Source organism: Microcaecilia unicolor, chromosome 2 (genome assembly GCF_901765095.1).
Source record: "Microcaecilia unicolor chromosome 2, aMicUni1.1, whole genome shotgun sequence".
NCBI classification, from domain to species: domain Eukaryota; kingdom Metazoa; phylum Chordata; class Amphibia; order Gymnophiona; family Siphonopidae; genus Microcaecilia; species Microcaecilia unicolor.
This window is the reverse complement of record NC_044032.1, coordinates 656,892,785-656,920,068: the sequence shown is the minus strand read 5'-3', so window position 1 is coordinate 656,920,068 and position 27,284 is coordinate 656,892,785. Positions and strand designations below refer to the sequence as shown.

Sequence of the window (27,284 nt, the reverse complement as noted above, 5' to 3'; positions counted from 1 at the left end):
GACCACAGCATGCTTGTAACAAGGACTTGTAAGTTGATCTAGCTGCTACTTTGTTCTATTTTATGCACAGATTACCTGTAAAAGATTCCCTCTTTAAAACCTACCTCTCGTGTGCAAGTGTATATTAAATCAACCTTTTTTTGGAAGCTAAAAATACGGTCTCTTTGTGTTCTGAGTATACTTAATTTATTTAATTTATTGCAATTATCACCTTTGGTGATTGGTGGAGAAATCAATATAAATACAGCACCTGCTCTTAAATTATAAGCAGTGGCGAGTTGCTCTCGAGCTATTTTCCCCAAAATAAATCATTTCTTCCAACATATTAATTGCTGGAGAAGTGGGTAGAATTTCCTGTAACATATTAATTCGTGGCGAATGTGGGCAGCAAGTCTAACAGTATCGGTAGGGGGAAAGTTGAAATCATTAAGGATAAAAAGAAGGTGAAAGAGAACATGAGCCTTAGATAGAAAGGCAGAGAGTTCATCCAAGGAAGCTGAAGTTGGAGGGGGTGGATGATAAGAGAAATCTAAAACGATGAACTTGCAGAAGAGAAAAAGGCGTAAACGCACAGGATGATGAACGAAGATCATTTGAATAAATAAAAGCGACACCATCACCCCTGAGCGCTTGAGGCGGGAACTGGGAAGAGCTGAAGCCCCGAGGACCAGCATCAAGAAGAGTGCCGGTATCACTGGACCGAAGCCAGGTTTCTCTAGTACAAAGAATATCGAGAGACTGCTGACAAATAAAATCATCCACAAGGTGTCCCTTATGGCGGAGGGAGCGAGCATTTAAGAGCTCAATCATGAGTATGAAAGCATGCTTAGGAACTAAATCATGAGAAATGCTCACAAGAGGAACATGAAGAAGAAAAAGCTGAGAAGGTGAGGGTCGGACGTAGGGCGTGGATCGACGTCCGTCCCCAGAGAATAGGGATAGTAGACAAATCTATGGGTGAGGTCAAAGAAAGGTCAAGAGGACCAAAAATGCAAAGAAAGAAGAAAAGAAGAAAAACCGGGCCCAAGGAGCACCCAAGGAGCAGGGCCTGCTCCTTGTGTGCGCTCCTTTGGAATGCACAAGCGCCTTGCTGCGAACTGAGTGAAGTAGGAAATTGGACGTGACGGGACTAGCAGGGTGATCTGACCAGGGAGGAGAGTATAGCAGCAATAACGGGAGGTAAACTGCCCCTCAGCTGTCTCATGTCCAAACTGAAGAGCCCTCTCTTTAGCCTTTCCTCATAGGGAAGTCGTCCCATCCCCATGGTGTAAAGGCTCTCACTTAGAACCAGGGACGTATCACAAGTTTGTGGACCCCTGGGCCAGCTAGTGCATAGGGGCCTCCTCCTTTCTGTATAGTCCCCCCTCTTGCCTCTAAAGCGGGAGCTAAAGCACCATAACTTTTCCCAGCTGCGTCAAGTACATAGTTTTATTATCCATCACACAAGGAACACAATATACACGCAACTGTGTTTTAAATTTTTACAAGTACACGTATAACATCAAGTTACTGTTAGTGTTACAGGGTATTGACACGAGCATTAATAAACGGTAAACAACAGAGTTTCCACAGAAAAGCACAGAGAAGGACCATCTTTGCTCTAATTCTGCTGAGCGATAAAGTATATGTCATCGGGACAATTCATGTCATCTCCAAAGGAGAAATTTCTGTTGTTTAAGATGTCACAACATAATTGACCCTACTACTACTTATCATTTCTAAAGCGCTACTAGACGTACGCAGCGCTGTACACTTGAACATGAAGACACAATCCCTGCTCGACAGAGCTTACAATCAAATCAGGACAGACAAACAGCACACATAAGGGATAAGGACAAAGAGTAGCAAGATTCCGGAACCCAAAGAGTAGCAAGATTCCACGCAGAATTCCAAAGAGTAGCAACATTCCATGCAGAATCCCAAAGAGTAGCAAGATTCCGGAATCCCAAAGAGTAGCAACATTCTGTACAGAATCCCAAAGAGTAGCAAGATTCCAGAATCCCAAACACTACTACTACTTATCATTTCTATAGCGCTACTAGATGTACGCAGCGCTGTACACTTGAACATGAAGAGACAGTCCCTGCTTGACAGAGCTTACAATCTAATTAGGACAGACAAACAGGACAAACAAGAGATAAGGGAATATTAAAAGTGAGGATGATAAAATAAGGGTTCTGAACAAGTGAATAAGGGTTAGGAGTTAAAAGCAGCATCAAAAAGGTGGGCTTTTAGCCTAGATTTGAAGATGGAGCTTGACAGACCGGCTCTGGAAGTCTATTCCAGACATATGTTGCAGCAAGATAAAAGGAACGGAGTCTGGATTTAGCGGTGGAGGAGAAGGGTGCAGATAAGACAGATTTACCCAATGAATGGAGTTCCTGGGGAGGAGTGTAGGGAGAGATGAGAGTGGAGAGGTACTGAGGAGCTGCAGAGTGAATGCACTTATAGGTCAATAAGAGGTGTTTGAACTGTATGCGGAAATGGATAGGAAGCCAATGAAGTGACTTGAGGAGAGGGCTAATATGAGCATAACGACACTGGCGGAATATTAGTTGTTCAGCAGAATTTTGAACAGAATGAAGAGGAGAGAGATGGCTAAATGGGAGACCTGTGAGAAGCAAGTTGCAATAGTCTAAGCGAGAGGTGATAAGAGTGTGGATGAGGGTTCTGGTAGTGTGCTCAGAAAGGAGATGTTGGCAGATCACACTCATTGGTCAGCGTCATGTTTGCATTATGATTTGTGACTATGGTTGGCTGACCAGTTTGTTTGTTTTTTTTTGGGGGGGGGGGGGAGGAAGCACCGCGGGAGGTGGTGGAGATGAAAATGGTAACGGAATTCAAACATGCGTGGGATATGCATAAAGGAATCCTGTGCAGAAGGAATGGATCCTCAGAAGCTTAGCCGAAATTGGGTGGCGGAGCAGGTGGGGGGAAGAGGGGTTGGTGGTTGGGAGGCGAGGATAGTGGAGGGCAGACTTATACGGTCTGTGCCAGAGCCGGTGATGGGAGGCGGGACTGGTGGTTGGGAGGCGGGAAGTACTGCTGCGCAGACTTGTACAGTCTGTGCCCTGAATAAGGCAGGTACAAATCAAGGTAAGGTTTACACATATGTTTGTCTTGTTGGGCAGACTTGATGGACCGTGCAGGTCTTTTTCTGCCGTCATCTACTATGTTACTATGTAACTATAAAGAATGAGTGCTGATCCAACCGTTCTGGTGAGAAAGAGTACTGGATAATGGTGCATCAAGCACTTCAAGTGGGAATGGGTGCTGTATCAAGGTGGATGCAGACCTTCTAGAGAGAATAACTGCTGGGTTGAGGTGGATGCAGCCCTTCCAGAGAGAACTAGCCCTAGCCAAATCACTATCCGATCAAGGCCTTAATCCTTACATCTACGCAGATGATGTCACAATCTACATACCGTTCAAACACGAGCTAACAGAAATCACAACTGAAATTAAACACAGCCTCCAAATAATGAATTCATGGGTGGATACAATCCAACTAAAACTCAACGCTGAAAAAACACAATCTCTCATCCTTTCTTCACAATATAAAACTAACAAACCCACAACTATAAACACCCCAGAATACAGCCTTCCTGTTTCAGACAGCCTGAAAATTCTCGGAGTTACAATCGACTGAAATCTCACACTAAACACTCATGCGAAAAACACAACAAAGAAAATGTTCCACTCGATGTGGAAACTCAAAAGAGTGAAACCTTTCTTCCCAAGGGAAATATTCCGCAGCCTAGTACAATCAATGGTGCTAAGCCACCTAGACTATTGCAATTCCATCTTCGCCGGATGCAAAGAACAAATCATTAAAAAACTCCAAACGGCCCAAAACACAGCAGCCAGACTCATATTTGGAAAATCAAAATACGAAAGCGCCAAATCCCTAAGAGAAAAACTACACTGGCTCCCACTAAAGGAGCGTATTGCGTTCAAAGTCTGCACCTTGGTTCACAAAATTGTTCACGGTGAAGCCCGGACCTACATGTCAGACCTCGTAGATTTGCCAACCAGGAACACAAAAAGGTCAGCACGCCCATTTTTGAACCTCCATTACCCTAGCTGCAAAGGACTTAAGTATAAATCAATCTATTCATCCAGTTTCTCATATATAGGCGTGCAACTATGGAACGCACTGCCTAATGTTATAAAAACAACGCACGACCTAACAATCTTCCGAAAACTACTGAAAACCAACCTGTTCAAAAAGACATACCACAATGACTCATCTTAAATACCGGACAATGAATTATCAACAAAACCGAACTCCCTACACTGGACTACCTCACAATTCGGACACGTGTAATGTACTATGCACCACCCCCTGTTGTCCATACCATAAATGAACTTTCTATATTTGACTATCTAACCACCCTTTACTTTATTCTATCATTTATGATCTCTAATGCAATACCACTTTGATCAATGAATAATAATGCTATTCTGTATAATGTACATGCTATACCAATCTGTATTTCTCAGATTCGGAAGCGGCAACTGTTACTCCGGCATTAAGTAAGCCACATTGAGCCTGCAAAAAGATGGGAAAATGTGAGATACAAATAAATAAATAAACTATTGATGGATCATGGTGGATCCAGCCCTTCTGGAGAGAATTTACACCGCATCCAGGTGCATCCTGCCCTTCTGATGAGAAGTACTGGGGATCCAGGTGGATACAACTCTTCTGATGAGAATTACTGCTGGATGCAGCCCATATGGTGAGATTTAATGCTGGATCCAGGTAGTTCCAGCACTTCAGGTGAGAATCGATGCTGGATCCAGGTGGATCAATCATTAATCGAGAGAACTACTGCTGGATCCAGGTCTGCTTGATCCAGGTGGATACAGCACTTCTAGTGAGAATTAATCCGGGATTCCCCCCTCCCAAGGTGAGAATCCATGCTGGATCCAGCATTAATGGAGAGGATTAATGCTGGATCCAGCCATTCTTGGGGAAATTAGTGCTGGATCTGGGAGAATTAATGTTGGATCCAGGTTGTTCCAGCCCTTCAGATGAGAAACAGTGTGGGATCAAGTTGGATCTATCCCTTCTGGAGAGAATTACTGCTGGATCCAGGAGGATCCAGCCCTTCAAATGAGAATTAATATTGGATCCTTAATGGAGAGAATGCTGGATCCAGGTGGATCCAGCCCTTCTTGCGGAAATTAGTTCTTGATCCGGTTAAATCCTGCCCTTCTGGGGGGGGGGGGGGGGGTAATTAGTACTGCATCTGGGTGAACTCAACTCTTCTAGAAAGAATTACTGCTGTGGATACAGCCCTTCTGGTGACAATGATGGATCCAGGTAGTTCCAGCTCTTCAAGAGAGAAACATTGCTGGATCCAGCCCTTCTGGTGAGAATCGATGCTGGGCCCAGGTGATTCCAGTCCTTCAAGGGAGAATCCATGCTGGATCCAGGTTGTTCCAGCCCTTCTGTAAAGAATTAATGCAAGATCCATGTGGATACAGCCCTTTCGGTGAGAATTAATACTAGGTTCAGGTAGTTCCAACCCTTCAGATGAGAACCAGTGCTGCATCCAGGTGGATTCTGCATTAATGGAGAGGATTAATTCTGCTTCCAGGTGGATCCTGCCCTTCTGGTATTAATTAGTGCTGGATGTGGGTGACCTTAGCCCTTTTGGTGAGAATCATGTTGGTAAAGATATTTTGGATGAAACAGCACCTATGAGAATGAAGTTTAATAATAAGAAAAAAGTTGGCTGGTTTTATTGAAATTAAAGAGATTGTGTAGGAGTTGGAGAGGAAGTGGTTCAGTCAAAGGAAAGCAGGTTTAAATGGAGACCAATGGTTTATAATTATAAGACAAAGGAAATTTTACGCATCTCAAGTGTATAGGAGGCTTTAATTCAAAAACATTATTTGGTTTGAGTCGACCCAACCTAAATGCCTAAACCTTGCAACACAATGAAACCAAACCCGGAAACAGACATTGCATAACTCTTCCTCTCTGCGATCCCCCAATGTGTCTATAACACATGAACCTATTCGACCACAATAACTCTTTGTATTTGTTTCTCTGTCGGAGATGGCGAATGCCTCTACGGTACTATGTAAGCCACATTGATCCTGCAAATAGGTGGGAAAATGTGGGATACAAATGTAACAAATAATAATAATTAATGATGTCACCAGGTGTCAAAATAAAATTGGTTTAACTGAAGATGTCCCCCTCTGCTGAGGATCTTGCCAGTAAAATCACTAATATAGAACAATCTTTGAAATGTACTATTTATTTATTTGGATTTTGCTCACACCTTTTTCAGTAGTAGCTCAAGGTGAGATACATTCAGCTACTCTGGATATTTCTCTGTCCCAGGAGGGCTCACAATCTAAGTTTGTACCTGAGGCAATGAAGGGTTAAGTGACTTGCCCAAGATCACAAGGAGTAGCAGTGGGATTTGAACTGGCCACCTCTGGATTGCAAGACCTGCTCTAACCACTAGGCCACTCCTCCACTATAGCAACATTCCATGTAGAATCTCAAATAGTAGCAACAGAATCTCAAATAATAGCAACATTCCACGTAAAATCTCAAATAGTAGCAACAGAATCTCAAATAGCAGCAACATTCCATCTAGAATCTCAAAGAATGTTTATTTAGATTTTGCTCACACCTTTTTCAGTAGTAGCTCAAGGTGAGTTACATTCAGCTACTCTGGATATTTCTCTGTCCCAGGAGGGCTCACAATCTAAGCTCCTACCTGAGGCAATGGAGGGTTAAGTGACTTGCCCAAGATCACAAGGAGCAGCAGTGGGATTTGAACTGGCCACCTCTGAATGTCAAGACCGGTGCTCTAACCACTAGGCCACTGTAATAAAGGTTTAGGTCTTTTTACCACCATCCCAATACTCATACATATCCCAGGAAAAGATTGGAATGATAAAAGACCAAGGCCACATATGAGAAAAGCAATTTATTAACTTACCAATAGAGTATACAGAATTAAAAATATATTTTCTCATAGGAGTACAGTTCTGCTTAAACAAAAGTATTGACTGAGAACTGTCTCAAACATTCACTAATCATGCAGCTACTTATATACTATTTCTATACAAAGCCCGTTCATAAGACATTACTTCATTCTTTTCACTCATTTTTTTCTCTTGCTACTTTGTCTATTACCTCATGTTCTGTTTCCTGAACTCCTGTGCACATACCATTCTAACTACAGTCTGGTTTGTCAGTTTGGTCAGCCTTCACCTTTAACAACATCCCTTGATCCATAACCGTGCTGCTATTTCTTCATCTCCCCCCCTTGAAGGCCTTCCTGGAAGGGCTTCACGTTGAACTTGGGAAGTGAGCCTTATTCCCTCTGGCTATGCAAAGAAACCCTATTTTTATTATCTGTGTTTGTTAAAAGGTTGCGACTCGTAAGTCCCCGGAAACATGAACCACAGCCTAGTCCTGCACCTAGGATCTGTGTCTCGCCTTCTTTTCTGTACTGGACTCTACCAGTCACCATATTAGTAAATAAGATATGGTATTAGTGCCCCGGTAGTAGGCTGTCTTAGGTTGTAGGCCACTCAAGTCCCCTAAGCAGGATGGGAATCGGAACCTATCTTACTCGTCATTACCATACTACCTCATGAGCACTCAATATGGTGAGTTCAGTTTCCTGCATGAATGACGTATGTACTGCTTATGGATTTACAGCCTGCTCCACTGACACAGACTACTCCGTAATTACTGTGGATTCTTTTGGATTCGTATTAGATAAATGAAACCTTTATTAGAGGTGCTAAAATCTACATCCGCACATTTCTTAATCTACACTTCCCCAGCTGTAAAGGATTAAAATACAAACTAACACGTGCGAGCAGCTTTTCATACATGAGCACACAACTGTGGAATGCACTACCAACAAAATTGAAAACAATTAACGAAATAACTAACTTTCGCAAATCTCTGAAAACCTCTCTCTTCAATAAGACCTACCACGAGAACCCGTAGCTTAGCTATAACACTTCACCACCCCACCCAATTTTAAACGACGTCTTTCTTTAAATGTCTGCTTAGTTCTTCTCTGTCATCCTTGATCTCTCTATAACACCAATTTGTTCCTTTCACCCTGTCATGGCGAGGCCATAACAGATCTCTGTAAGCCACATTGAGCCTACAAATAGGTGGGAAAATGTGGGATACAAGTGCAATAAATAAATAAATAATAATGATTAGGATATATACAATGGTTAAGACATATACAATGATTAGTTATATACACACAATCATTACATCACTGGTCTCTACATCTAAGCAATGCTAAGAGTTCTTAGACCAGGAAAAGAAGCAATAATACATACCACATCAATGGTCTTTACATCATCCAGGCTCATAACATCAGCTGGGGGGGCCCGGTTCCCATTGAGAGCCAGGAGCTTCTTGGACCAGGAACAGATCCTCTGCACAGTGCGTCCACTCACAGATGAGCCCCCCACTCTGCTGTAACAAGCCCCCCCCCCCTCTTTATAAGGCTTAGAACTCATGTTCAGAGCTAAGGGAAAATTACAGAATGCTTCTCTGTTTAGGTAAACAAGCCATACTGTGGGAATGTGGTCACATGCTTTCCAAGTCCAGGTGGCCAGGCTGGACCTGGAAAGCAAGCGCCATCCTGACCTTCACACACCAAATTAGTTAGAGCTGTGTCTTATCTTCTGCATTCCACTTATTTTCACACAATCACAGTTAAACAATCATTTTTAAACAGAATTACTTCTAATCAACAATACAGACCCCGAGCGCACTGGTCGGTCAGACAGAGCTGAAAAACAATCTTTAAAATTCACTTTTATTACAGACGTATAACCCTTCACAAAGGTGAATCACAAGAATGGTTGGCAACAGAGGCTGGACAAATTTAAATATACAGAGCCAGAATGAAGGTGGACAGAAACAACCAACATACATGGTGTAGCTGGGTCCCCCATCCAGGACCCAGCCAGGCTCAACCCTGCTTAGCTGCCTCTTCCTCCACACGACTGTTGCCTTCACTCCACAGCAATCTGGCTCCTCTGAGCCTTGGCTCCAGGCCCTGCGAACTCCCAGGACTTCCTCCTCCCTCCGTTCCTTTCACAGAGGCACATTCAAAGCCCAATGTTTATAAGTAAGAGCTTTTATTTTCTTGCTTCAAATCAAACAAAACATCCTTCACTCCAGGTTGTTTAGGCCAGCAGCCCAGAGCCCAATTCAAGTTCACCACAGTCAAATTCAGGTTCCAAAACAGTCCATATAACTTCAAATTCAGGTTCAAAAACAGTCCATATAACTTCACTTCACTTTAGCTCAGATTACATCACTTAGGGAACAGTACATTATCAGCAGGAAAACCCCAATAGCTTAGTAGGCTGCAGCCCAGACCTTTTTAGTATGCAACAGTCTACACAGTCTTTCTTGCACCTTCTTACAGCATGATTACACAGCTTTATTCCCACCTGGTTCAGGCTGGGGTTTCAATTGTGCCCAGCTCTCTTTCTCTCCCACAGACTGCACCTGGTTCCTCTTTAGTAGAGAGCTCCCCCAGTGCCTCAGCCTCTCTCCTCCAGTCTTCCACCAGTCTCTCCAAGGTACAGCTAGCCACCCTCTTACAGCAGCTTTTTGGGTTTGAGCCAGGGCTCCAATCTCCATCTGTTCCTCCCCTAGCCCTTCAGTAATCTCCATTTTATCCTCCTCTCCAACTTCCCCCGCCCCCAATCTCTCCAGCTGGCCCTCATCACCTTCCTCAGAGACCATTTCCCAATCTTCTATCTCCTCCCCTAACTCTTGCACAGCCAGGTGGGGAAGAGAAGGATTCTGGGACTGGTAGTTCCTCCCCTTCTTCCTTAACCCAGCCAACTTCTCTGCCTCCGGTAGCCCAGCTTTTTGAATGTGGGTGTTGTGCACATGAAATCTGCCCCGTTGGGATTCCCCGGCTCCCTGTACCCCCTTTCTTCGCGCCTTCCCGGATCCCCTTTCACCTGCACTCTCACAATAGTCAGGCACATATCTGGATGTTCCTAATAAAGTTCTATAGTATACCTAAACTAAATATTTAAAAATGTTTAAAACACATGTGAATAACATCTTTGCCTGACCAATTTACTTCAATTCTTTGAAGGAGTGAACAAACATGTGGACAAAGGGGAGTCGGTTGATATTGTGTATCTGGATTTTCAAAAGGCGTTTGACAAGGTACCTCATGAAAGGCTACAGAGGAAATTGGAGGGTCATGGGATAGGAGGAAATGTTCTATTGTGGATTAAAAACTGGTTGAAGGATAGGAAACAGAGAGTGGGGTTAAATGGGCAGTATTCACAATGGAGAAGGGTAGTTAGTGGGGTTCCTCAGGGGTCTGTGCTAGGACCGCTGCTTTTTAATATATTTATAAATGATTTAGAGATGGGAGTAACTAGCGAGGTAATTAAATTTGCTGATGACACAAAGTTATTCAAAGTCGTTAAATCGCGACAGGATTGTGAAAAATTACAAGAGGACCTTACGAGACTGGGAGACTGGGCGGCTAAATGGCAGATGATGTTTAATGTGAGCAAGTGCAAGGTGATGCATGTGGGAAAAAAGAACCCGAATTATAGCTACGTCATGCAAGGTTCCACGTTAGGAGTTACGGACCAAGAAAGGGATCTGGGTGTCGTCGTCGATAACACACTGAAACCTTCTGCTCAGTGTGCTGCTGCGGCTAAGAAAGCAAATAGAATGTTGGGTATTATTAGGAAAGGTATGGAAAACAGGTGTGAGGATGTTATAATGCCGTTGTATCGCTCCATGGTGCGACCGCACCTTGAGTATTGTGTTCAATTCTGGTCGCCGCATCTCAAGAAAGATATAGTAGAATTGGAAAAGGTGCAGCGAAGGGCGACTAAAATGATAGTGGGGATGGGACGACTTCCCTATGAAGAAAGACTAAGGAGGCTAGGGCTATACAGCTTGGAGAAGAGACGGCTGAGGGGAGACATGATAGAGGTATATAAAATAATGAGTGGAGTGGAACAGGTGGATGTGAAGCGTCTGTTCACGCTTTCCAAAAATACTAGGACTAGGGGGCATGCGATGAAACTACAGTGTAGTGAATTTAAAACAAATCGGAGAAAATTTTTCTTCACCCAACGTGTAATTAAACTCTGGAATTCGTTGCTGGAGAAAGTGGTGAAGGCGGTTAGCTTAGCAGAGTTTAAAAAGGGGTTGGACGGTTTCCTAAAGGACAAGTCCATAAACCACTACTAAACGGACTTGGAAAAATCCACAATTCCAGGAATAACATGTATAGAATGTTTGTACGTTTGGGAAGCTTGCCAGGTGCCCTTGGCCTGGATTGGCCGCTGTCGTGGACAGGATGCTGGGCTCGATGGACCCTTTGGTTTTCCCAGTATGGCATTACTTATGTACTTATGTACTTATCTTCGAGTGTGCATTTGTTAAACAGTTGTTAGCTAGATTATACAGAGATATTGTCACTATCAGTAGTTCTAACTTTTAAATGTTCGTACAATACATAAGCAGGTTCTGCAGTCATTTTCTTAGTTAACGCAGGTTCAATAAGGCATTGCACCGAACTACGTACACATGGTATAATAGAACAGCCAAATAAAACAAAAATTGCAATGAGAATAATAGTGGTTAAAACAGACAAAAATAAAGTTTTTCCATTTTCCAAATGCATTGTCCATCCATGATGTAGCATCAAGTTGTGAAGCAATACCTTTGACAGCATCTCTAGTGTAACTGATAAAACGTTGTTGCTTATAATATATATAATTAATCCAATCAACATTTTTATTTATAGTTGATCACCAAAACAATGAGAATTCAAATCCTGCAACAAGCTGGCTTTAAACTCATCTGTCACCCCCACCTTGGGACTCTTATAGCATCAATATAGACATGATCATCAAAAGACCCTCGTATGTCATGTTTATGTCGGCTTGAAGAATGAGGAGGGGTGTTAGAAGCGATAATGACAGGAATGGCCAATTGAACAAGAGCACAAGTGCCTGTCCAATCATACAGGAGAGTTGGGTACAGAGTGCGAACTCCACAATACCATCACATATCAGAATGCGGTGTAGAAAGACTGGTCAAAGACATTTGATCACGTGTCATATTACATTGAGTAAAATGTCCCAATACTGCAGAGGTTTTGTGTGGGGAAGTGGTACATGATATACAACTAGAAAAGTTAGCAATGGAAGAAGGAGGTACAAAGATAGGTGGCACTCGTGTTTCAGGAGGTTTTAGAGGAAACAAAAGATTCAAAGATTTACAGGTCACAGTATTAATAAAAGGTGAATTGCTAAAAAGTGACAGGATACAAAGCATGCCGTTAGGGTCTTTATGCCAGGTAAGTGGAAAAGGAACAACGTGTGGTTCCTGTTGAGAGGTAGTACATATATAACAATCAGAAAGATTTAAGGAATGAGTGGTATATCTAACCCAATCTAACCAACTGTTCGTGTCTCCATAGCCTGTTACTAAAACGTTTCTTCACCCAACGCATAATTAAACTATGGAGTTCGTTGCCGGAGAATGTGGTGAAGGGGTTAGATGGTTTTCTAAAGGACAAGTCCATAAACCACTACTAGATGGACTTGGGAAAAATCCACAATTCCAGGAATAACATGTATAGAATGTTTGTACGTTTGGGAAGCTCGCCAGGTGCCCTTGGCTTGGATTGGCCGCTGTCGTGGACAGGATGCTGGACTCGATGGACTCTTGGTCTTTTCCCAGTGTGGCATTACTTATGTACTTAAGATTGTCTCTTTTAAAGTAGTTACATTAAATATTTTAACAGGAACCTTACTTGAATAAAAGGGGCCTTCGGACCGTAATTTAGTAGGGTTGGTATTGGATGTTTTTACATGGAGACGAAACCGTGCTACAGGATCAGTACCTGGGACATCAATTCCTATCTCATAAGTCCCATCTTGTTGTGATCCTGGATTTTTAAATGTAAATAATATAGGGTTACATTTTCCTGAGAAAGCACTGTAGGTAACATGCAGCTGCAGGAAGAGAGTAAAAATATGCTGAGAACACCGAGGCTAGGAAAACTGAGGGCTAACAGGGCCATATTACCATATAACAGGTCTAGGATAGGATGGAATATACATTTCCCTCTTGAAAGGCCAAAAGGGCTTAGAGCCTGTGGCCTTTCACACATAAGATGGTGAGGGACTGGAGTCTTCATGGAGTATCGTACCAAGTGCTCAGAGACAAAGGACACAAGGATTAATAAAAATATAAGTAATGGGACAAAAATGAGGTGTAGGAGAGGATGATATCACAACTTAACAATTGTGAACCTCAGGATCATGTCTTTGGCAACATGAAACAATACATGAATCACCATAACAAAAGAAGAGCAATACAGAGAAAACCAAATACTAAGCACAGGAAAAAGAAAATAAGAAAAGTCCATAATTGTTGACAACTAGAAAGCAGTCCAGGAAGTGTCACTTAAAAAAGGATCATTGCAGTGATAGGCAGACAGTCCTGAGGACAGAGGAGACTGCAGTGTTCAGGCTTGGTTCTGGAATTGTGAAACAGCAGTCCTAACACAATTGCAGTGAAGACTAGTGCTGGCAGGGGTCACACAGTCAGGGTTCAAACGATGTGATGTCCTGCAAGTGGGCAGAGCCAACCGTATTTTCGAAAAAGATGGGCCTGGCCAAGTGTCAGATTTTGCCGGGTTTGAGATGGCTGGCATCGGTTTTCGGCCATAATGGAAAATAATGCCGGCGAACTCAAACCCAGCGAAATGCAAGGCATCTGGTGATGGGAAGAGCCAGCATTTGTAGTGCACTGGTCCCCCTGACATGCCAGGACACCAACTGGGCACCCTAGGGGGCACTTCTAAAAATTAAAAAATAATAATAAAAATAGCTCCCAGGTGCATAGCTCCCTTACCTTGGGTGCTGAGCCCCCCAAATCCCCCTCAAATCCCACTTCCCACAACTTTACACCATTACCATAGCCCTTATAGCGCACTAGAAATGTCAAATAGTAGTAGTAGTAGTAGTTATGGGTAAAGGGGGGCACCTACATGTGGGTACAGTGGGTTTTGAGGGTTTTTGGAGGGCTCCCATTTACCACCACAAGTGTAACAGGTAGGGGGCAATGGGCCTGGGTCCACCTGTCTGAAGTGCACTGCACCCACTAAAAACTGCTCCAGGGACCTGCATACTACTGTCATGGAGCTGCGTATGACATTTCAGGCTGGCATAGAGGCTGGCAAAAAAATGTTTTTTACTTTTTGGGGGTGGGGGGGGGGTGGGAGGGGTTTGGTGACCACTGGGGAGGTCATCCCTACTTCCCTCCGGTGGTCATTTGGTGAGTTGGGGCTCCTTTTTGAAGCTTGGTCGTGAAAAAAAAGGGACCAAGTACAGCCGGCGAAATGCTCTGCAAGGCTGGCCGTTTTTTTTTCATTATTGGGCGAAGCCGGCCATCTCGTGAGCACGCCCCAGTCCCACCCCTGACCCGCATTCACTACCCTACCAACACGCCTCCTTGATGTTTCACCAGCTCCGCGACAGAAAACACTTAAATCCGGCCAAAATCAGCTTTCGATTATACCGATTTGGCCGGGTTCAGGAGATCGCCGGCCATCTTCCAATTTGTGTCGGAAGATGGCCGAGGATCTCTTTCTAAAATAAGCCATTTTCAGGGCACAGACCGTAGAAGTCTGCCCAGCACTAGCCCCGCCTCCCACCCAATCTCCGCTAAGCTTCTGAGGATCCATTCCTTCTGAACAGCATTCCTTTATGTTTATCCCACGTATGTTTGAATTCCGTTACCGTTTTCATCTCCACCAACTCCCGCGGGAGGGCATTCCAAGTATCCACTACTCTCCCCATGAAAAAATACATTTTTCTTGAGTCTGCCCCCCTTCAATTCAATTCATTTCAAATTATGTATTTTAATATTTAAACTTTTATAGGGGGATTTGCCCCACTACTTTGATCAATTTATCTGTGGGTAGGATAGATCATTCTTCCTGAATCTATACCTTATTCAATTCCCATATATAAAGCAAGTCAAGTGGTGTCTTCCTTTTTGTACCAGGCCCAGGTCCCTCCCATTGGAGTAGTCTACCTTCCTTTCTAAATATTCAATAGCTCCTTTCAAATCTGTGTCTGTTTCAGTAGCTTATGGCCAATATGTGATCTGCCATGAACTGTATTGGTAATGGTGAAATATAGATCCTATTGTAATTTACTGTCTAAATCACTGATTCTCAGACTAGGTTACATTGTGGTATGCTTTGCGGATTTCCCTTTGAAAGAGAAGATACTGGCCAAGGCGAAACAAATGGAGGAGATAAAGTGGAAGAACTGCAAGATTGGTGTGTTCCAGGATCTGGCCTGGATAACTTTGCAGAAGCGTAAGTCCTTCAGAGAGGTCACCCAGTTTATGAGATCTAAGGGGATAAGATATCCCCTTTGCCATGTGGTTAATTGTGCAGGGCAAATCGCGCAAGGTGCAGACTCCAGAGGAAGCGTGGGCAGCCTTGCGGGCATTGGGATGCAGGGAGGCTCCAGGCCCAGTGGAGGAGTGAAAGAAGGCCACAGAAAAGAGAAGGGCTCCTGAGTGACAGAGGGGGGAAGTCCAGGAGCTGACAGCGGAAGAGGACAGGGCAAAACTGCCAGGGTGGCCAAAGCCCCAGTTTATTTGAAGTTCAGAGAGACATATACAAGGTCACTTTCCAAGAACCCAGCACAGGCTGTATTTCAGCATTAATGCCTTCATCAGGGGTCCTCCGAATGGCGCTATCAGAAAACTGGACTTCTGACTCACAGTATAATGAGAGTCAAATGGGGAAATAAATCAAAATATGCCTCTTACATCAGGAACAAACAGCAAATGAATTTTTTTTTGTTACATTTGTACCCTGTGCTTTCCCACTCATGGCAGGCTCAATGTGGCTATGGAGGGTTAAGTGACTTGCCAAGTGTCACAAGGAACTGTCTGTGCCTGAAGTGGGAATTGAACTCAGTTTGGCAGTTCCCCAGGGTCAAAGTCCACCACCCCAACCACTAGGCCACTCCTCCACTCCAGGAGTCTCTCTGGCTTATAAAAGGCGCGTCACTCATTATCCGTTTGCAAAGGCTCCAGTGACATCTTACATTCCCTCCCCTGTGACTGAATCTGCAGCACCGTCTCGGTTCTATTGCTGAGCTCTGGATTATGCACAAAGGATCTAATGAAAACCACCACAGAACAGCTTTGCTGAATTTGTATGTTTTATTTGCACCTTTAGAACGTTTGAACAGTAGTTGCTACGTCTGGCAAGATGAACAGTCAAGTAGGTTAGGCTCCTACAGGAACCCATCTGTAACGGGTTGGAAAGACCGAGGGCACGTTTCTTCTGCTCATCTTTACCGAGCTCCCCGGCTGATGTTCACTCTCTCACGAAGATCCTCTTGGCTTTTACTTCTTCATACGAGAAGGTCTAAAGTTGAAACAAAACAAAAAAGTTTAACTGAATACCCAAGTGGCTAGGAGTCCATAGGACAAGTTGGGAACCACTGCTCTTGAAGACAAAGTCAGGAGTCACGACTGACTATCACAGTCCTCTGAGCCGAGGTTTAAAAACCTGAACAGATCTGTCCTGTAGGGAGGGATGGAAAATGAACAGAGCAGATCGTTAAAAGACAAACGTAATTTATTGTTAAGAACCAATTAAAATAAATAAATATATATATATATATATATATATATATATATATATACACATAACAATAAATTACGTTTGTCTTTTAACAATCTGCTCTGTTCATTTTCCATCTTGGAGTTTGCAGACCGTCGGTCTTTGTGCTTTCTTGGACCCTCCCTGCAGGGAGGGATGGCAGCAGTAAGGTATAAACGCTGCATCAGTAGCTTGTCTAGGTGTTAAGGTCTTATGGTAGAAGACCGAGTACACAGGAAGGATGGTAGATATGTGAACAGCCTCCCAGGACAGGAAGAAGGGCGGAGGGAAAGCATTATTCATAGAAACAGTTTTGAAGAATTAGAGGATCCTTTGGGTGTGGTTCTGCTAAATGTTGGGAAAATCCACTGCTATTTCTGGGATAAGCAGCATAAGATGTATTGAACTTTTGACAAATCAAAGTCAGGTATACACATAAAGTAGCACATCTGAGTTTATCTTGTTGGGCAGACTGGATGGACCGTACTGGTGTTTCTCTGCCGTCATCTACTATGCTACTATGTTACTATGTTACTATGTATTTATGTTTTGTGGATCTTGCCAGGTATTTGTGACCTAGATTGGCCATTGTTGGAAACAGGATGGTGGGCTTGATGGACCTTTGGTCTGTCCCAGTATGGCAAAACTTATGTACTTGGGATTCTGAATGGAATCTTGCTACTCTTTGGGGTTCTAAATGGAATGTTGCTAGACTTTGAAATTCTGCATGGAATCTTGTTATTCTTTAGAATTCTAGAATCTTGCTACTTTTTGGGGTTCTGCATGGAATGTTGCTTCTATTTGCGTTTCTGCCTGGTATTTGTGACCTGGATTGGCCACTGTTGGAAACAGGATACTGGGCTTGATGGACCTTTGGTCTGTCCCAGTGTGGCAACATTTATGTATTTATGATAAGCCGAGGGTGCCTAGTGCTCAAGACCTCAGTTCTAGAAACCTTGTGCCTACAACTCATCCTCCTGTGCTCAGTAGGGATGGGTTGTCTTTTGCAGCAACGTGGCAGACGAGTCCTAGATTGGCATCGGGACACACATGCAAACTTGTGTATTTATGTACACAGTATTGGGGAAAGGGCACACTCTTTCTACAGTGTGCATTATTTTTGGCAAAGAAAAATTCCTGTAAACACAGGATGAAAATTCTCTAGCTGCCCATCCCTAGTGGTCAGACATCAAACTGTGAAAGGATGAAGCTCATTGTTTTCTACACATGCTCTCACACAGCCTAATTTATTAAGAGCTTAAAGGGGGCTGGTTCTGGGCTACCCCATCCCAAGTGTCCTGTGCTGGATACATGTAACAGAAATTCTTTAGTCGGAGATTTTGAATGAGTTGGAGAGATCTATTAACACATTTAACTCAAAAGAAAGCTCTGGAACTTTCTGGAAAGTGAGAAATCAGAAGTGTAAACTTACCTGTACAAGCTCACCCCCCACAATTTCTCGTGTTGTCTTCAGAACCTTCTTGTTATCTTTACGAGTAAACTCGCCTTCCATTATGTCTCCGTTTAACTTCCAAGCACCCTAAAACCAGATAGGACATGATGACTGAGAGGCATATTTGATAGAACCTAGTACCTGGACAGCAACAAGGGTGACATCATTTCCACTAATTGGCCACATAAATTATGGTTTATGTGTTTATGGCCGTTTGTAAAACATAAATCAGTGGTTTACATAAAAAATACAAAAAAACAAACTTAAACACAGAGAACAGAACATCAGAGGTATTTTTGCTGCTGATCTTTGGCTCCTTTCCAAGGACGGCAGAATAGATCAGGGTGGGAGCAGTTTTCACTGATAAGATACCTGAACTAAGATAGTAACAAGGAATGTGCTGGTAAACAACGGGCTCTCTCTCCAGACATAGCCAGCTCTGCAATTTGGGTGGGGGGGAGAACGCATGCCTCTCTCTCCATCCTCCCTTTGTGCGAGCACACTAGGCATACCTTTGATGGCAGAGATGTTGAGCCCCACCAATTAATAAACTGACCGCCACCACTCCCTGCCAGTGGCATAGCTACGTGGGGCCATGGGGGCCTGCCCCCCAAAAAAATTATTCCTCTTGGCCCCTGATTTTACTGGCCTACTCATTACTACCTCTAGTGTCATCTTGAAAAATCTATAAACTTCAACGCTCAGCACTCTGCGGCTACAAGTGTCATTGTGACAAATGGCAGCACATCCCAGGGGGCTGGTGTCAGCCGCTATCATTTTAAAAAAAACCCCAAAAACATGGTGGCACAGAGGCAGAAGCGAGTGAGCATCCTCTTAAGTGTTTGAGGGAGGGGGAGCTGTAAGAGAGGAGGCAGTTCAGGGATCCCAGGAAAGTGCAGTACCTCATGTCACCTTAGATCACTCTCTTGCACTAGATTTTACTGTGCTTTACAGAGGGGAACATTCTAGTTTTAGCTGCCCTTTGATGCAGTATTTTTATGCTGATTTTTCCACGCTGATGTCTGATTAGTGCATGGAAAATCCAGCAATAGGAAATGCGGGTTAGTGCCTAGTCCTGTAACTTCCTAGAGCTGCAGACTGGCAGATCTCAAGCTTTGATATGCAAGTGCCATGCTAAGTTTCTTAGACCCTTCCCCCCCCCCCCCCCCCCCCCCCCCCCACACACACACACATGATTTCCTATGTTCTTGCTCTGTTCTTCCACCCACTATACAATTGCCATTTACAAAGGCTCCTGAACAGTCTGAAGGGCATTCAAGGCCCTCCGAGATGATAGTTCATAGAAGGAAACCTCGGTTGGCAGGTAAACAATTAAAATCTGTATTGATTTGCCAGAAAACCTAAAGCATTCAAAGCAAGACATGCTATCAGCTCCCAAAAGCAGCAGGTGTTGTGTCATGTGTAGATACCACAGCAGTGTTATTCTGTGGTAAGGTAGTGCTGTCTGTTAGATTCACCCCATTCTCCTCAGGACAAGGTATTAGATTTGCCTTCCCTGAACAGGACCCCTCTTACCACCAGCTCTAAGCCATCAGCCAGGCTATACTGAAGTAACTCGGTGACTGTGAAATTGATATCTATGGTACGGAAAACGCTCGATTCATGGACACTGAATTGCTTTCCATTCTGCTTGATTTTGAGCTTCATGTTGTCGTGAGCTGCTAATTTCCTCTTCTCCTCATCCACACCTGCAAAAAGAGAACAGGGTTTTTACTTAGGTCAGTGGGAGGGGGAAAAAAATTCTTCCATATGGATGTGCAGGAGGCAAGTGCCTCTGCCTTCCCCCCCACCCCACCCCCCACCCCACCCACTCAGGCTGGGGAGAGCCCACGGGGAGGGAGCTGCCAAGTTATCCATTCCAGTCCTGGATTTCTGCCAACCTCATACCTAAATAAGCGAAGAGAAGCTGGAAAAGCTATCAGGAAAACAAAGCGGCAAATGGAGGAAAAGATAGCTAATACTTTAAAATTGGGGGACAAGACCTTTTTCAGATATGTAACTGACAAGAGGAAGTGCCGTAATAGCATTGTGAAGCTCAAAGCTGAGGGAGAGAAATACGTGGAAGATAAGGATAAAGCTGAACTGCTTAACATTTTAGCTCTGTGTTCACGAATGAAAGACCAGGGGTAGGGCTGAAGAAAACAAAGGCTAAAGGGGATGGATGTATAGTAGACCAAGACCCGTTTACGGAGGACTGTGTTCCTGATGGGATACACCCAAGGGTGCTTAAGGAACTCGGAGAAGTTCTGTTGGCTCCGCTGATGGACCTCTTCAATACCTCCTTAGAAACTGAAGTGGTCCCAGCGAACTGGAGAAGGGCGGATGTGGTTCCTTTGAACAAGAGTGGAAATAAGGAGGAGGTTGGGAATTACAGACCTGTCAGTTTGACCTCGGTGGTGAGTAAGCTAATGGAAACGCTTCTAAATACATGACAGACCTCATAGACTTACCAATAAGAAACAAAGTCAGATCATCAAGATCCTACATAAACCTACACTACCCAAATTGCAAAGGGCTGAAATACAAAACAACTTACGCAGCCGGCTTCTCCTACATAAGTGCACAACTATGGAATGGGCTCCCAAAAGCTGTGAAAACAATCCACGACCACTTCAGAAAATCACTAAAAACCAACCTCTTCAAAAAGGCCTACCCCAACGACCCCACGTAACCCTCTTCACCTACCAACACAGCATGACTATGATCGAACAGGACAACACGCAATCTTCATCCATTCCGACCCTCCACTTATACCTCATACAATCACTATACAACTTTGTATTTGTTATCCGCCGACTGGGCAAACGCCTTTGACGGTACTATGTAAGCCACATTGAGCCTGCAAATAGGTGGCAAAATGTGGGGTACAAATACAACAAATAAATAAATAAAGAGGAGGATTGTGAGGTTTCTTGAGCTACGGGCAGCATGGCTTCACTAGTGGCAGGTTGTGTCAGACGATTCTGACTGTCTTCTTCGACTGGGTGACCAAACAATTGGACGTGGGAGGGGCGCTTGATGTGGTATACTTGGATTTCAGCAAAGCCTTTGACACGGTTCTGCACAGGCGACTGAAAAATATCAAATATGGCCAGCATTTGCGGTTTCAAAAGGAGGGCTCTAATAAATCAGTCCCTGTTAAGGATTGAACTCTTTCTAAAATTGTCACCTTTCCCAACTTGGAAACTTCCTTCCAAAATATTAAAATAGGTTACATCAATGCCAGGTCCGTTGTCAACAAAGCAATAATTATCTCAGACTGGATAGCTACGGATAATCTTGATTTAATCATCATCACTGAGACTTGCCTCCGCAACCATAAAGACCCAATCCTATTAGATTTATGCCCTCTGGATTACAAAATCTCACATTGGACCAGGAAGGATAAAAAAGGAGGAGGTATATCTTTAATTTATCACTCCAATTTCTTGATTGAAACTATTGAAGTAATAACATCCAAACTTGAAATTGCATCGATAAGGATCCAAGAAAAAACCCTACTTGATCATTTGGTCCCTCCAGTGGTCATTTAGGGCACCTTTTTCTGCCTTATTCATTCTGAAAACGTCTTAGTTTTAGTCCAAGAGTTAGACATGCCCTAATTCCGCCATTGAAACACCCCTGACAGTAAACTTAAAACGAATCGGAGAAAATGTTTCTTCACTCAACGTGTAATTAAACTCTGGAATTCGTTGCCAGAGAATGTGGTAAAGGCGGTTAGCTTAGCGGAGTATAAAAAAGGTTTGGATGGCTTCCTAAAGGAAAAGTCCATTGACCGTTATTAAATGGACTTGGGGAAAATCCACTATTTCTGGGATAAGCAGTATAAAATGTTTTGTACATTTTTGGGATCTTGCCGGGTATTTGTGACCTAGATTAGCCACTGTTGGAAACAGGATGCTGGGCTCAATGGACCTTTGATCTTTCCCAGTATGGCAATACTTATTTGACCTGCATACTGTTTTATAGGCCTTCTGGAAACTGGAATGAATCTTTCTCCATCTTCTCTGATTTTATTTCTAATATGAGTGTATCTAACTACAATTTACTTATCTTGGGTGAAATTAACTTACATCTTGAAATCTTCTTCAAATCAAGAGTGCAAGGATTTTTTTCTTTCTTGGGATTTTTCATGGCCAAATTGTGGACCCACTCACACCAAAGGACATACTTTGGATTTCTGTTCTCTCAGAAAGATATCAGAATGAAATTTTAAAATAATAGATGAATACTGGTCTGAAGTCCCATGGTCCGACCACTTTAAACTTAATTTATCAATACTATGGCTGAAGAAAGGCCCTCTTCGTACCCAACAACATACAACCATTACCACAAGAGGTCGAATAGATCCTACGGAGTTCTGGATTAGATTATATGACGAGTGGTCAATTAACACGGAATCTACTTACTTCCTTGCTGAGTGGGACAAAAGATGCAACAGTATATTAGATGAACTAGCTCCTTTAAAAAGCAAAGCGAAAAAAAGGTATAATTCTACACCTTGGTACAATGAAAAACTTAAGTCCCTAAAGTCACAAACCAGAAAAATGGAACGTAATTGGAAAAAAAGAAAAAATGAACACATACTCAAAGAATGGAAACTGGCCCTCAGAACCACAGCTGCACCCCGTCTGCTTCTAATTCCCTGGAATGAGGTGTCAGAGATGCAGAAAATACCCACTGGTGCTGTCACTCCAAAGGAGGAAGTTGTTACCACATTTAATCAAATTCCCTCTGCGAGGCTGTGGGATAAAGGAAGCCCATCATCCCCTACAAAGCATGCACCAGCCCTGCAAACAAGAGATACGTTTCATTTCTTATTCTGCACTGAGTAGACTAGATCCAGCTCACCCATCTTTTCCAATAACTTCTCATAGTTCTCACTGCGATCCAACTTCCAGGTCCCAACAAAATCCATGCTGGAGAGTGAGTGAGAAGAAGCTGGGCTCAACCTGAGATGGAGTCCCTGCTCAGCTGCAATTTATACACTCAGTTATCTGAGCTTCAATTAAGCTGCTGAGGTGGCTGGCTAAAGCTCAGGGTCAGGTTATCTGCTCTGGTGCCCAACCACTGACCCCACCCAGAGCTGGAAGCCTGGTACCTGCTGTTCTGGGAGGGTGATGTTATTTTTAGTAACTACAGCTTAGATGCTCCCAGAGAGGGCAGAAAGGCTTCCAGGTACCTGGCATGCTCAGTGTATGGCAGGCAGTCACTCCTCTCTGCCCTGCAATCAGCTCTCCTTTCACCTTGTCCCTTCAAAAGGTCCTGCCTGTTCCTTCCCACCCAGGAGGAAAGGAGAGGCACAGCTAAGACCACTTCCCAGCTCTCTCGCCTTTAAAATGTTCCCTGGTTTTAGGGACAGATTTAAACGAGAAAGAAAGTAGAACTGGCTGAATTTTCTTCTTACAGGTGCTTAATGAATCTCCAATAAATAAACAATGGCTCAATACTCTTGACAATAATCTTCAATTCCAAATGAATTATAGCAACAAATCAGTGCCTTTTTTGGACATTAATATTATTATGAAAAATAATAAGTTTGTAACAGATATCTATAGAAAACCAACTGATGTCAATAAATTTTTAAATTACACTAGCTGTCATAGTAGACCCCTTAAGGATAACCTGCCATATAGTCAGGTTCTACGCTTGAAACGCCTGTGCAGGTGAGCGTACATTCCATCTGAGATCAGGAGATATGTGGAATCGTTTTTTCAAATGAGGGATATCCTAAAACCTCTATAGAAAAAGGGTATCAGAGAGCTATTGGGGTCCCAAGATCTGAGCTCCTACATCCATCTAACAGGAAAAATAAGAATGAGAAAATAGTTTGCACACTGCCCTTCACACATATGTCGAAATCTATTGTTCAAATATTGAGAAAATACTGGCATATGACTCGGAACTTAACACCGTTTCAAGGTAAAGACTTTCTTGTTGCCTATAAAAGTGAAAGAAATTTAAAAGACATGTTAGTACCATCAGCACTGTTTCACAACATACAGCAAGTCAAAAAATTGCCCATGGGACATTACCATCTTCAGGGAAAAAGTATGAACTCGGGCATTTTTCTAACTGTAAGACTGACAATGTCGTGTATGCAGCCCTATGTCCGTGCAGACTGGCATACATAGGGAAAACAAAAAGAAGACTTAATGTTAGAATTATTGAGCATAAGAGTGCACTTAAGAGGAACATAGAACATTCTATGAAGTTAGTACATCAGCACTGAAAATCGAACTTGGAGAGGAGGACTGATAGACACTCAGTTGCTGCGTAAAGAACAACAATTAATTTTTGATCTTGCTACGTTACATCCAGCAGGTCTAAACATGGAAACAGATCTATCAGTGTTTCTGTCAATATCCCAGTATGGGTGGTTTTTATAAGGAATGTTTTTATAAATTTAAATAATATTTTTTGAAAAATATTTTTTATTACTACTTCTTTCCCAAAGTTTACACACTCATATTTATGTTTTACTTTTTATTTTTAATTTGTCATGGTTTATTATTTTATTTATTTATTTATTTGTTGCATTTGTATCCCACATTTTCCCATCTCTTTGTAGGCTCAATGTGGCTTACAATACATCATGATTAGTGGAAATACATGTTAAGCTATACATTTAGTGATGACAGAAGGGTTTTGGGTAACATGATAATGATAGAGCATGATAGTAATTTTACAACCAAACATAGTAAGAAATATATAGGAAATATATCAGAATTATATAAGAAAATATACATTTAGTAATAGCAAAAGGATCTTGGGTAGCATGGCAATGAAAAAACAAGTTAATATTTTGGCAAGTAGATATTGTGGAGGCAGTTCTGGATATGTGTACAAGGAATTCATATTGGTTGATCATTGTTGTATGTCTTGTTAAAGAGATGAGTCTTCAGTAGAATTCGGAAGTTAGCTAGTTCATAGGTCGTTTTTAAATTTTGCGGCAGCGCATTCCAGAATTTTTTTTTTGTTACATTTGTACCCCGCACTTTCCCCACTCATGGCAGGCTCAATGCGGCTTACATGGGGCAATGGAGGGTTAAGTGACTTGCCCAGAGTCACAAGGAGCTGCCTGTGCCTGAAGTGGGAATTGAACTCAGTTCCCCAGGACCAAAGTCCAGCACCCTAACCACTAGGCCACTCCTCCAGAATTGTGTGCTCAGGTAGGAAAAGGTTGACGCATGCATTAGTTTGTATTTGAGACCTTTACAGTTTGGGGGGTGAAGGTTAAGGAATGTGCGGGATGATGTTTTAGCATTCCTGGGTGGTAGGTCTATCAGGTCTGATATGTAGGCTGGTGCGTCTCCATGAATAATTTTATGAACTAGGGTGCATAATTTGAACGAAATACATTCTTTGAGAGGGAGCCAGTGCATCTTTTTTCGTAGGGGTTTAGCGCTTTCGTATTTTGTTTTACCGAATATGAGTCTAGCTGCAGTGTTCTGAGCTGTCTGAAGTTTCTTGATTATTTGTTCTTTGCATCCAGCGTAGAGTGCATTGCAGTAATCTAGGTGGCTGAGTACCATTGATTGTACCAGGTTTCGGAAGACGGTTTTTGGGAAGAAAGGTCTTACTCTTTTTAATTTCCACATTGAATGGAACATCTTTTTGGTTGTGTTCCTTGCATGATTCTCAAGTGTTAGGTGTCGATCGATGGTAACTCCAAGAATTTTTAGGGTGTCCGAAATTGGAAGATTCAGTTTTGGTGTGTTAATGGTGGTGAATTTATTCATATTGTGTTTTGAGGTGAGTATTAGGCATTGTGTTTTTTCTGCATTGAGTTTCAGCTTGAATGCGTCCGCTCATGTGTGCATGATATGTAGGCTTTGGTTGACGTCACTGGAAATTTCCTTTAGATCTTGTTTAAATGGAATGTAGATCGTTACGTCGTCTGCGTATATGTATGGGTTAAGGTTTTGGTTTGATAGTAGTTTCGCCAAGGGTATCATCATTAGGGTTGAATAGAGTCGGTGAGAGGGGGGATCCCTGTGGAACTCCGCATTCAGGTATCCATGTAGCTGATGTATTCGAGTTGGATGTCACTTGGTATGATCGTAAGGTTAGGAATCCTTTGAACCAGTTGTGAGCATTTCCTCCAATTCCGAAATAGTCGAGGATATGTAATAGTATTCCATGATCAACCATATTGAAGGTGCTAGACATGTGCTAGACATGTCAAATTGTAGCAGTAGTATATTCTTGGCAGTTGCAATCATTTGTTTAAATTTATTCATGAGCATAACTAGTACTGTTTCCGTGCTGTGGTTAGACCGAAATCCTGACTGGGAGTCGTGTAGTATTGAGAATTTGTTTAAGTAGTTTGTGAGTTGTTTTGTTATCATTCCTTCCGTTAGTTTGGTTATTAAGGGTATGGATGCTACTGGTCTGTAGTTGGTTAGTTCACTGGCACTCTTTTTTGCGTCTTTGGGTATAGGAGTGAGTAGAATGTTTCCCTTTTCCTTCGGGAAGAGTCCACTTTGTAGCATATAGTTTATATGATTTGTGAGGTCTATTATAAATTGATGAGGGGCGGATGCCATAAGGTTATTTGGGCATACATCTAATTTGCAATGAGATTTGGCAAATCTTTTGAGTGTTTGGAAGATAAGATCCTCCAATATTATCTCGAAGTTGGTCCAGGTTCTGTCTGCTGGGCATACACCTGGGTCTGGATCTAGACAGTCAAGGAGTGTGGCGTAATCGGTGGTGCTGGCTGGCATTTTGAATCTCAGTTGTATGATTTTCTCATTGAAGTATTTCACGAAATTGTCTGCTCCTAGTGTGTCTTTGTTGTTGGTTGTGATTGGTGTGGTATCTAGTAATTTGTTCACGAGTTGGAAGAGTTTGTGTGTGTCCTTGTAGTTCGGTCCAATTTCATTTTTATAAAATAATCTTTTAGTTTGCCTTATAGTGTACTTGTATTTTCTTTGAAGTTGTTTCCAGGCGTTAAGTATTGGGTCATCTTTCTTTTTGTTCCACGCACGTTCTAACCTTCTAACTTGTGTTTTGAGTTTTTTCAGTTCTTCGGTGAACCATGGTGTTGATTTCTTCCTGTGTGAGGTTCTGGTTTGAATTGGGGCAAT

General features: G+C 42.8%; 2 protein-coding genes across 6 annotated transcripts in view; one reads left to right on the top strand and one right to left on the bottom strand.

The window, feature by feature from the left end:
* Positions 1-27,284, bottom strand: part of LOC115461744 (fatty acid-binding protein, intestinal-like) — a 961,316-nt gene that overhangs the window by 75,948 nt on the left and 858,084 nt on the right. Inside the window, exons 1-4 of one of the 4 annotated variants that reach the window (XM_030191782.1) lie at positions 23,044-23,309; positions 19,708-19,880; positions 18,151-18,258; positions 16,255-16,481 (exon numbers count right to left, since the gene is read on the bottom strand). The exons of 1 other annotated variant lie outside the window; for it this stretch is intronic. In XM_030191782.1, the coding sequence (XP_030047642.1) occupies positions 16,431-16,481; positions 18,151-18,258; positions 19,708-19,880; positions 23,044-23,110 (399 nt within the window). In that variant the 5' untranslated portion in view covers positions 23,111-23,309 and the 3' untranslated portion in view covers positions 16,255-16,430. Of the gene's footprint in view, positions 1-16,254; positions 16,482-18,150; positions 18,259-19,707; positions 19,881-23,043; positions 23,317-27,284 lie in introns of those variants that run through there. 2 more of the 4 variants (XM_030191784.1, XM_030191783.1) reach the window with 2 other exon arrangements.
* The window catches only part of LOC115461745 (fatty acid-binding protein, intestinal-like), a 228,773-nt gene that overhangs the window by 44,911 nt on the left and 156,578 nt on the right, over positions 1-27,284 (top strand). The window lies entirely within an intron of this gene.